The sequence below is a fragment of the Chanodichthys erythropterus genome, chromosome 13 (assembly GCF_024489055.1).
Source record: "Chanodichthys erythropterus isolate Z2021 chromosome 13, ASM2448905v1, whole genome shotgun sequence".
Taxonomy (NCBI): domain Eukaryota; kingdom Metazoa; phylum Chordata; class Actinopteri; order Cypriniformes; family Xenocyprididae; genus Chanodichthys; species Chanodichthys erythropterus.
The window spans coordinates 12,078,174-12,091,198 of NC_090233.1; the positions used below are offsets into that span (position 1 = coordinate 12,078,174).

At 35.7% G+C, this 13,025-nt stretch overlaps 1 protein-coding gene across 3 annotated transcripts in view; it reads right to left on the minus strand.

Annotated features, from left to right (window-relative positions):
- The window catches only part of LOC137033933 (disks large homolog 4), a 174,455-nt gene that overhangs the window by 85,400 nt on the left and 76,030 nt on the right, over positions 1-13,025 (minus strand). For 2 of the 3 annotated variants that reach the window (XM_067406425.1, XM_067406423.1), the window contains exons 2-3: positions 10,694-10,855; positions 1,152-1,208 (exon numbers count right to left, since the gene is read on the minus strand). In XM_067406425.1, coding sequence (XP_067262526.1) covers positions 1,152-1,208; positions 10,694-10,855 — 219 coding nt within the window. The remainder of the gene's footprint in view (positions 1-1,151; positions 1,209-10,693; positions 10,856-13,025) is intronic. The other variant, XM_067406424.1, reaches the window with a different exon arrangement.

Genomic DNA, 13,025 nt, shown 5'->3' on the forward strand with positions numbered 1-13,025 from the left:
ACAGTTTCCTGTGAGGGTTAGGTTTAGGGGTAGGGGCAGGGTAGGGGGATAGAATGTACAGTTTGTTCAGTGTAAAATGCATTGAAGTCTATGGAAAGTCCCCACAATTCACAAAAACAAACATGTGTGTGTGTGTGTGTGTGTGTCTGTGTGTGTTTGTTTATATTACATTGTGGGGACCCACGATGTAATATAAACCTGAGTTCACCTACATCGTGGGGACCAGCCACCGGTCCCCAAAATGTAAATTAATTAATAAAAATACTAAATGATGTTTTTGTGAGAAAATAAAGGTGTGCACAGTTTCCTGTGATGGTTAGGTTTAGGGTTAGGGGTAGGGTAGGGGGATAGAAAGTACGGTTTGTACAGTATAAAATGCATTGCTATATATATATATATATATATATATATATATATATATATATATATATATATATATATATAGCAAATCTCAAATGCCCGATTTCTTGTATCATCACAATGTAAACTATATTATAGCCCAGAATGTGCTAAATGTGACTATAAGTCATGAAGATATTGAAGATATTATAAACATTAACAATAATGATGATGCCACTGTGAAGAACAATGCCATAAAGGAAGTGTTATTCATATGTGTGTGTGTGTGTGTGTGTGTGTGTGTGTGTGTGTGTGTGTGTGTGTGTGTGTGTGTGTGTGCATGCATATAATTTATATATAATTTAAAGATTAAAACACTAAAAATAACTGAAATCATATTTTTTCCCCTCAATGACTATAATCATTTGAGTTGAAAATCATACAGAATCAGAATTTAGAATCTTATAGAATCACAAAATAAATGTATCATCACTCCCAGTTTCTGTTAATAAAAAACTTGAAAACAAGCGGCGTTGTCATAATCGCAGCAGAAATACATTGTGCCAGACAATGGTGGGCCTTTGAGTCAAAAAGGATGAGAAGCACTGCTGTAGATGAAACCAACAAGATGTGGATTCAAAAATGATTGGTTCTGTGAGTTATTTCCATGGTTATAATGATGTGATCTGGCTGTCAGTGATGAAATGGCATGAAAAAGGATGAAATGATCACAAACACGAGCAGTTACTGCAGCCTGCAGGTGCAGTTCTGCCTCCCGGACAGCAGGGGCAGCAAAGCGTTAGTGTTCTTACCAGTGTGGAGACCGCAGAGGTGTAGAGAGGGGTTTGGCCAGAGGACAGCAACACTGGCTGTGAAAAAAAACAGCAGAGGAGGGGGGATAACTCAACAATAAACCCATAGGATAGAAAAAGCATTGAATCAGAGCCTTTGATATACACCTTATTTTTAACATCAGAGCGGGTGCATTCGTAACTTGAATGTGTGAGACTTCCGGTGTCATCCGCTTCCAGCTTTTTTACCTATACAAAAATAGCTTACTTCTGTGTTGCAAAATAAGGTGGATACAATTAGGGTGTAAAAATGCATTGATGCATTGAATCTGAGATCTAAGTAATAATATGAATTTAACTTGATATGGTTTTAACATTACTGTAATAGTCTAAATGTACTTGACTCAAACTGAATTGTTCGTAAAATTTCACAAATTGAATGATGAATATTTAATGATGCCATTTTTTTTTTTTTGCATTCATGGTGTAAGAAAATGCTGCAAATCTGTGAGTGATTTTAACTGATATTTTTAAAGTCATTCCCAGTGAGTTTTGCTCTTTGAGCTCAATGAAATATATGGCCACTGGATCCCATCAAAGGCTCTGAACTGGGGACATTAAAGAAAAATGAATCCAGGATCTACAGGAGACTGACAGAAGAGTCCTGAAGGTGCTGTTTGTGCATCTCTAGCAATGGGTGTAAATTAGATTAGGAAAGGAAAAGGGAAATTGAAAACAGACCCAGAAAGTGAGGAGCTTCATTCAAACTATGCAGTACATTTTTATGTTCCTATTATATGAATTCATATACAGTATTGGACAGATTTTGTACAGCAGTTTCCTTTTATGACTATTATGGTTTAGTTTACCCAAAAATGAAAATTCTGTCTCATGTCATTCCACACCAGCAAGACCTTCGTTCATCTTCAGAACACAAATTAAGATCTTTTTGATGAAACACTTTTTGATACCCCTTTGACATTTCAAAAAGTTCATAAAGAGATTGTGAAACTAATCCATATGGTTTAGTCCAAATGTTCTGAAGAGACTCAATCGCTTTATATGATGAACAGATTTAATTTACTCACATATAAACATTGATCAGCGAACATTAACAAAGAAAAAAGCTCTTGCGGAAGCTCAAACGTGCTGCGTAACACAAGCATGAACGTCATTGGTTCTCGCACATGTCAATCAAACATGCTTGAGCTTCCGTTTACCACAACTGATGTGTGTTGATGAATGCTTATGTAAATTAAAGACTACGTAACATATCATATAAAACAATCGAGTCTCTTCATAAAATGTGGACTAAACCACTCAATTAATATGGATTAGTTTTTTAATCAAAGTGGTAGTTGTGTTGCTGTCAGACAGCTCTCAGATTTCATCAAAAAGATCTTCATTTGTGTTCTGAAGATGGACTAAAGTCTTACAGGTTTGGAATGACATGAGGGTGAGTAATTAATGACTGCACTTTCAACTCTTTATGGAGCGAATTTTTGATGTTTACCATGTTCCCGGCAAAATGAACAACTTACAATTTACTAAGAATTATTCTAGAAAGTGTACAGTAGAGTGTGTTTCTAAAATTGTTCACGTTTTCTTGGGAATATGGTTTATATATCTCTATAAGTTATTTGACATCATTCACAAGTTTTTTTTTTTTTTTTTTTTTGATGTAACAATGAATTTGAATGATTAATGTGAAAAATATATGCCTTGTAATAGTTCCTTAAATTATTATACAAACATATTATTATTATTTACAGTTACTGCATAACTGGAATTGACCTTCCAGTGGAAAAGGTAGAAAGCAACAAAAGGAAAAGTCAAACACTAATACAAAAGTCTGCACTATGTTTGTTTAAAAAAATGATCATACAAGCAGAGTGTTTTCATGGCAAAAGTTTAGTGATCCTTTAGTAATTGTCAAACATGATATATTTTCATTACGCTAAATGTTTGTTTTTATCATAAGCAACTCTTTTAAACTTCACTAAAGGAATATTTACTCAAGTATCAGTCAAACCAGTAACAGATAAAGGAGCAAACGATCATCTAAAAAAAAGACTATACTTTGCTGTTTTGTGCAACATCAAATCACGATTACAATATCAAACTGATGTGTCAGAGGTGAATATACTGTATGCAGGTTATAAAGTGTTTTAAGTTTCTCCTCATCATGTTAGCACATTTTATCACTTAAAAATAAACAGAAAATAAAATAATACAGATGACTGTACTACATATTACATATAACGCTGAAAATCATGTATTATGCTAAATATGGTCTGAAAAATCTACAGAGAGGTTTGGAAAATTGAGTCCAGAAAAGTAGAATTTTGAAATGTTCTGTGCCTTAACAGCAGATGGCGATGTTGTTCAGTTTTGAGTGATTAAACAGCTTCAGGTATTGCTTCACAGCATGATAAATCCTTTACATGTATGAAATGTTGTGGTTTCCAAAAATAAACTCTGAAGATAAGAGTTCTCTACAGCCAGATGAAAATCTCATATTACACATTCCCTGAAGCTGCAGGATGATGGCTCACTCCTTCTGAACCACTGGAGATTCATCCCTGACCCAAATCCATCCCGAGAGCTGAAAGATTGAAAGATTCCCAAAGGAATGTGTGTCTCATTTTCTCCAATTTCCTACACCTTTATTCACAGTTGCATAAATACTGTCAAACACTCCAGAGGTTTGCTGAAGTTCAACAATTAAAATATTAGTAATAATAACAAACTTTATGAGTTGATTAGACAGATCTCTGATCAATCAGAATACCTCATTCTAACTGGTCAAATTTAAAGGCGCCCTAGATTGTTTTTTTACAAGATGTAATATAAGCCTAAGGTGTCCCCTGAATGTGTCTGTGAAGTTTCAGCTCAAAATACCCCATAGATTTTTTTAATTAATTTTTTTAGCTGCCTATTCATTAACTATGCACTGATTTTTTCAGCATGGCCCCTTTAAGAGATGCGTTCCCTCTGCCCCACGAGCTCTCAACTATATATACATCACATAAACAAAGTTTACACAGCTAATATAACCCTCAAATGGATCTTTACAAGATGTTCGTCATGCATGCTGTATGCATGCTTCGAATTATGTGAGTAAAGTATTTATTTAGATGGTTACGTTTGATTTTGTGTGAGTTTGAGGCTATGCTCTGTGGCTAAAGCTAACATTACACATTGTTGGAGAGATTTATAAAGAATGAAGTTGTGTTTATGCATTATACAGACTGCAAGTGTTTAAAAATGAAAATAGCAACGACTCTCGTCTCCGTGAATACAGTAAGAATTTTAACAGTATATTAGCAACATGCTAATGAAACATTTAGAAAGACAATTTACAAATATCACTAAAAATATCATGATATCGTGGATCATGTCAGTTATTATTGCTCCATCTGCCATTTTTCGCTGTTGTTCTTGCTTGCTTACCTTGTCTGTTCACAGATCCAGCCGTTAATACTGCCTTTCCTTGTCTAATGCGTCAATGGGCTGGCATTATGCAAATATTGGGGTCATACATATTAATGATCCCGACTGTTACGTAACAGTCGGTGTTATGTTGAGATCCGCGTGTTTTCCGGAAGTCTTTTAAACAAATGAGATTTACATAAGAAGGAGGAAACTATGGGGTTTGAAACTCAATGTATGTCTTTTCCATGTACTGAACTTGTTATTCAACTATGCCGAGGTAAATTCAAATTCTGATTCTAGGGCACCGTTAAGATTGTTCTGTGAAATATTTGTCCATTAAAACTGACCATTGCAAATCAACCAGTCTCTTAGACCGTGCAATTTCTTATCCTCTTCACTTGTTCTAACAGTATAAAATCATCTGAACTTGAATATTTTGACCATTTATTTAATAATTTGGTGTGTATCCAAGTAATACATGAGACAATGTGCCGGTCATCATTGCAAATGAACCTCTCAGTCACAGAGTAACTGCACATTACAGTCTCTATAATACTGTATGACTGAATCCTTGCTTCTGATTGGTGGACACACATTGATTACATTAGTTCACTTCAGAATTAAAATTTCCTGATAATTTACTCAGCCCCATGTCATCCAAGATGTTCATGTCTTTCTTTCTTCAGTCGAAAAGAAATTAAGGTTTTTGAGGAAAACATTCCAGGATTTTTCTCCATATAGTGGACTTCAATGGAGCTCAAAAAGTTGAAGGTCCAAATGTCAGTTTCATTGCAGCTTCAAAGAGCTTTAAACAATACCAGACGAGGAATAAGAGTCTTATCTTACACTGCTCTGTGATGTGCCATGCATTACGTAATCACGTTGGAAAGATCACGCATGACGTAGGCGGAAGTAACGCGGTAGGGCGAAAAACTCCATCTCATTTTCTCCTCCAACTTCAAAATCGTCTGACATCATGTTTTACCTTTTTTTTTTTTTTTTTTTTGTAAACACCATTTGCACATTCGCTTTGTAGACACTGGATCGGTACTTCTGCCTACGTCACACATGACCTTTCCAACATGATTACATAATGCGTGGCACATCGCAGAGCAGTGCAAGACGAGCATTTCTAGATAAAACGTGTATCATTTTTATTTTATGATCGTTTCTCTAGATAAGACTCTTATTCTTCGTCTGGGATCATGTAGAACTCTTTGAAGCTGCACTGAAACTGACATTTAGACCTTCAACCCGTTGAACCCCAGTGAAGTCCACTATATGGAGAAAAATCCTGGAATGTTTTCCTCATAAACCTTAATTTCCTTTTCGACTGAAGAAAGAAAGACATGAACAACTTGGATGACATGGGGGTGAGTAAATTATCAGGAAATTTTAATTCAGAAGTGAACTAATCCTTCAAGGTTGGTGACTGCAGTACAGTTTCATATCACTTCACCACATTCTTTCTAAATTGCTGTAAAGTTTCAAATGAGCTCAACTTCAAAAAGCTGCTCTTTCAACCACGGCAAAAAGCCAGAAAAAAACTTTTACTTTTAATATCTAACAAAGAACAGCTGGGTAAACAGCTGGGTGAATGTCTTGCCAGGAAATACTGTAATAATACAAAATTATGATTCTTCACACAAGAGTGTTTTAGTACATTTGAAGGGTACATCCCTGCTGAAATATCCAGCTAAAACCTGCCTGAGCTGGTTGGCTGGTCTTAACTGGTTTAAGCTGGAAGTAGCTGGTTTTAGCTGGTCTTTCAGTCTCCTAGCTAACCAAAACCCCTCTAAAACCAGCTATGACCAGGCTGGGAGACCAGATAAAACCAGCATGACCAGCTGAGGCTGCTCTTAGCTGGATTTTATTTCCACTTTACACATTCTACTAACTATAAATAATTTTGCAATTATATGTATTAGTAGACTGTTAGGGTTAGTAGAATAGGTTTAAGTGTACTTGTCTTGCAAAGTTACTTGGGCCTCATTTACACTGCAGGCCTTGGTTCCGATTTGTTGATGTTATCTGATTTTTTGGACGACCAGCTTACTTTCTTTTAAAAGTGACCCATATCTGATAGCTGCATTTACACTATACACTTGGCGAAACAATCGAAGGTAGACGTACTGACCTGGAAAAGCTCAGGCCGAAAAGTAAGTAAAAACAGTGTGATTTGCAATGGACACAGATGAAATGATAATACACGCTTTTGCTTTCTGCACCATCTTTAAAGGCCCACTGAAGTGTCTTTGAATGCGCAGCATTATTCAGTGTAGAATAGTAAATGTGTGAACAAGTGACCGATTTCAGCCACAGCTTCAGTGTCTATTTATAATGTAGCTTTAGATTCTAGAGAGCATTTGATTGGACAGAGGATCTGATGAGAAGATGAAGTCAGCAGTGATGTCATGAAAGTCCGTGGTGCATTTCAGTGAAAGTGAGAGACTGTAAGTTTTGAATGCTTGTATCTCCTAAATGCGAATTTTGTCATTGTTTTTGAACACACCAGCTTATAACCTTGAGGCTAACATATTCATACTAAAAGCTAAAAAATGTAACTTTTGATTACGGGGGACTTTAAAGGTCAGCAAAACATTGGGTTGAGTCTTCGTCCTCCATTGCTCCATTGAAAAGAGTCATGTGATGGTGGTTGGTGTCCACCTGAGTTGACGTTATTCGTCACTGTCGCTTTTTCAATGATGTACAACTCTCATAACGACGGGTATATCCGATCTGTCCACTTACATGGCAGACACAAATGCACATATCCAATTCATATAGATTTATTTCCACATATGAATGAGACCTGAAACCGATCTGAGAATATCGGAATCCATGCGCTTTTTTCCTGCATATAGACTCGTGGGTCAGATCCGATCTGTGCCACATGGGTTGAAAAAATCTGAATTGGGTCACATGAACCATGTAATGTAAATGCAGCCTTATAGTCAGTAGAATGTCTAGTGGACAATCAAAATACAGTGGAGTTAGTAAATGTCTAAAGTGGCAAAAGGATGTGCTATTCCAAAAGAAAATTAGCATAATTACGATATTAAAATGTTCTTCTAGCCACATTTTAAGGCATAATCACACGCATCCTCTGAAGAGACGGGAATCCCAGAATGCACACAGAATTGTTTTACTTTATATTTTGCTATGTATTTATATGCTTCTCATTTTTATGATTCTCAGCTTCTTTGCATGACATGAAGTTTGATGTAGATTGTAGACTTCTTCACATCAAGACAATGTCCTTTTTTGTACAGATCTGTACAATCTGCGGAAAACATGACTTATTATGATAATTTTTAGAACATATTTTCGTTCTTAAAAGAAACATTTGGAATCTACTTGGAAGCAATGCTTCTCTTATTCTCTGACATACTAAATATTATCATAAGGCTGAAAAACACATCTGATAACCATATTAATTTTAATATTTTTACATTAATATCTTGGTATTTGTATGTTCCCTTCTATATCAGAAAAGGTTTTATTTCTCTGCTAAATCATCCAGCCTCACTATATCCTATTCAAATCAATGTAATATGAAGCTTTTGTGGAGGTACAGAATTATCTGTCTTCTCTGAACTGATTTAACAGGAATAGCATAAGGAGGCATGCAGGAGCTCTGATGTGTCATATGACCACATGAACATGATTTGTACTGTGTGTGTGTGTGTGTTTGTGTGAACAGCATGCCACATAAACATACAGACAGCTAGGACATAAGAAAAAAATCATGAACTATACATCTTACATAATCCCATATCAAGATCATACTACATAAAAATAAAAAAAAAATGGCTTACAAATCTCCACCTTCATTAACTACATTCACTACCCTACATATTTGTTCAAATACAAAAGAATAGGGGTGAACAAATGCACTGCATCAATTATAGATTTTAATAACACTTCCCATGATGAATTGTATAGTTTAGTAAGCTTTCATAATCAAATAGTTTTTGAGGAAATGGTTATACCCATAATAATGAGCACCGATAATGGTGACTTTGATTTCTTTGTAATGCGCTGATACTGTGGATATTATTAAAGCTCTACAGTAAAATGAACCAAGGGATGTATGTGGATGTTTGCATGTTGTGTTTCACAGGCATGTTTCACATGAAGACAGATGGTACCACTGTGTGAGAGAGAGAGAGAGAGAAAGCTAGGAGGAGGAGTCGTCGTTTGGTTTCTGACCTTCATATCCAGCCAAACACCCTTGACACACAGAACACAAGAATGTAAATGAGCTTCATGCTAAAGTGGTTTGACACGAATCCTATTAGCCAACTGCTAAGATGTATAAATCAGAACATATGTTACACATGTTTGTGTGTTTCACTCTAGGTAGTGAATTATTGTTCATCATCTGGCGTGGATATTGATATGATTATTGAGCCAAAATGGTGGCTAGTGTCTCTCATGTGTGTTAAATTATTTACAAGGTCAGTCTTAATGTCATAAGTAAATTGTAGATTTAGTTTAAAATGTGTTAATGTTTCTCAGTTAATTCATGCTAAAAATCATGATATATTTCTCACACTGGATAAGGATGGTCAGTTTTCACGCAGTGTACTTTGGCTGTATTCTGCACACTATGAGTCATCTGGGTCTTCTATGCAGAACATACTGTGCATTTTGTATAAATACTGCACAAATTGAACAAATAACATGGTAATGCCAATCTGTGTATGTGAGTCTGTGTTGAGATATTATGCAAGGCGGAAGTGTGTGTGTGTGTTTCTTGTGCTGGAGAGCCAGTGGAGGCTGCAGAAACAGTGCAGTGTGTCTGATCAGCCTACACACAGCAGAGGTGTGCAGCACTGACACACACACACACACACACACACACACACACACACACACCTGCTGAAGCCAGAGGAAATGGGGAAACCAGGCAGGGAATGAACACAGAGGTCAGACGCAGAGACAGTAGGACAGGCAGAGAAAAAAATAATAGAGAAGAGGCATTGAGAAATATAGTGCAGTAGACCAGGGCATGAGTGAGTTGAAACAGACACACAAACAATACTGTGAATCGAATGTGTGGATAACAATGGGGAAAACATGAACATTTTCTCAAAGACAAACAGAGCAGAGATAATGCACACACACTGCACAGTGGAGAACTGTAAGATAACCTCAGTGAATATGTATTATTATATTATGCAGCGGTTTATGTGTGTGTTGGTAACATCTCAAATGAGATCTCATTAACATCACAATTGATTCTACTAGAGATCAAATGGAGAGCATATGGAAAGTCTCTGCAACTGCAACTACTCAAGTGTACAAATATTAAATATGATTAAAATATGAATTTAGTAATAAAACAAGGGTCCCACTTTATATTAAATGTCTTTGTATTACTATGTATTAACATTTAAATTAATGATTTGATACAATGCACTTATTTTGTACGTTTTTACATTGAACTTGAATTTTAAAATATGTGCATGTAATTACAGATGTAGTTAATTTCTGCAATTACATCTATAACTACACTGTCGACCCCTTAACAAACCTTTAAACCAACCTATACCACCAAACCTGTCCTAACCTACCCGTATCACACCTCTACAGCAGTGTTTTGCAAAACAACATCCACATAATATGTACACTGTACCCAAGAAACCCTTATATAGGTGTGACCAAAACGGTTCTAAGTTGTACAAAAATGACTAAAATTAAAACTAAAATAAAAATAAATGTTAAATCGAAATATTAAAAAAAAAAATAATCACATAAAATACTAAAACTTAAACTGAAGATATATTAATAATTAAAAGTGTATAAATAATACTAAAATAATAGTGGTACATTCTAATTGTTTTTCAACAAATTCTGCATCTATTTCTCCTAAAAAACAGGAGAAACATCTAGAAAGTTGCACTTCAATAAAACACAACTGAAAACCTTGTCCTAGTGGGGACATTTTTTGGTCTCCATGAGGAAAACATCTTATAAATCATACTAAGTGATGTTTTTTGAAAATGTTTTCTGTGATGGGTAGGTTTAGGGTTAGTGGACAGAATATACAGTTTGTACAGTAAAAATGTCCCTATAAAAAATGAAAACCCCACATGTTTGTGTGTGAGTGTGAGTATCCGTACCTTTATTGGCGAGATGTGTGTGTGGGGGGCGTAACTGTGCATGGTGTCCATGGCAGCCAGGTTCTTATCGCTCATGTGAAGCATCTCGGCGCTCTTGCTGTGAGCCAGGTGGGCGGGGCTGTGCTCCAGGGGCGGAGTCTCTTCATCCTGATACCGATATTTCTACAGTGAGAACAAGAGAGAAAACACATTCTGAAGCTTTGCCTTATGTTTGGTTTGCACAAAATTTGGCAAAAATCAAAGGGAAAGTAATAATATTCACTAATATTATGGATTTAACTGCGCTGAAACTATCGGATAAGAACAGCATTTTAACTGAATTTGAACTCTAACTTTGCAGCACTCACACTGTAATCGAACCTAACCGAATCAACTAAACTGAGCTGAATAATGACACTATTGTGTTCTCTTTACAGCTGATTTTTTTTCATAATTGATTAATTTTACAACAGTAACACTGTTATTTTCCTGTTTATTAATGTGAAGCTGCTTTGAAACTATCTGTATTATATAAAGCACTATATACCTAAATATATGTGAAAAACCTGATTTCTACAAACACTAACACATTAATATTTATTTGGCACAAGACATGACCCTAAAGAAAGTTGCCAGGGTAAACCGATTCCTCTATTTCTCATCTCTTTCAAGCCCATCTATCTCTCGTCTGCAGGAGATGAATTAAAGATCAGAAGACTTCCTACAATCAAAAGCTCACGAATAGGTGAATACCAGTTGGTTTGAAACATTACAATATTTATTACCACTAGTGCTCAAAAAATATATATCAAGCTTTATGACATAAAATCAAAAGCTGTAAAAGAATAAATATGAAGGGTTCATCCCACTGGTTGATGAACCACAATGCCTAATAACATGTCCCGCCTTATAATTAAAAGAATCAGCTACCTTATTCACATATCCTAAATAATAAGTCAGGTTAGAATTAGTGTTTCTCATATTATGGTACATTTAATAGTACACAAAAGGATAATATATATATTAAAGCATCTATATATGCAAGTGATAGATAGATAGATAGATAGATAGATAGATAGATAGATAGATAGATAGATAGATAGATAGATAGATAGATAGATAGATAGATAGATTCATTGATTGATTGATTGATTGATTGATTGATTGATTGATTGATTGATTGATTGATTGATTGAAGGGTTAATTCACCTAAAAAATGAAATTTCTGTCATTAGGAGTACTCACTTTTTTGGGGGTGAATTAACCCTTTAATAGAAATGGTCATTCCAGCTAGTTAAAGAAGTTTGGTTTGGTTAAAAATCATGCACTACTGACCAACTAAAGCCTCAATGGCGCAGTATTTTTTGTTATTTAAAGGGTGTGTTATATGCGCCTATATATGCGGGTGCACAATGTGTGTACACTCTGCTTATTACACACACAGGGACGCGCAGCAGCACACAAACATGCCAAATATTAAAAATAAAAGGATTACAATGTAAAAGATTTTTATTGTGTGCATAAAGATAAAAATGCCTAGATGTCGTAATGGATAGTCATTGCATGTATCAGAATTACCTATCTGCAGTAATGTCGAATGAAATTGGCAAATTATTTGACCAATCGTGGCAATACACATATGTATTTAAACAGGTTGAGGGTGTCTATTTTCTACCATGTAAATAGCGAATTCGCTGGCTTTTAAAGGGAATAGCAGATGACAAACTGATTGGTTTATTACACGTTACATAAAAAACACACCCATGACTCATTTAGAGACTATGGACAAACCCTTTTGGACCATTCGCCTGGCATGCCAACCATTTTCTCCATCGTTAAACCAGCAAAAGTGGATTTGGACATGACCAAAGTGCACCTGCGCCATGTGCTTCAGACCATGTGCTTAGATCATTAAAGTCAGCATGAAATCAAAATTGACAATTCTTATTTTTTATGGAATATTGTAGTATTTATTATCAAAAATTTATCCGTGAACTTCATTATTTTTTTAAAATTCATGTGCCCTCATAATCTTTAATCAAAATCATTAACCTCCCACCCCCCTTCAAAATGACTCATTGTCTCATTGTCACATGCTATGGAGCAAGGGCGGAGCTATCTGGAATTGCACTGAAATATTGGGGTAAATGCTGTGCTTCACTTTATCGAGATTAATGCATTAACCACCGCTGATGCCAGTCATTGGGGTGTACAGTAAACATGGAAAGGAACCAGCGACACGCTCAGTCAGTCAGGCTGCGTGTCCACTGGAGCAAAGCAAGCGACCAGAGCATTTTTAGATGAATTCTTATGGAAGTTGAGCGTCACTTAACTTACGCGCGGCTCAACTTCC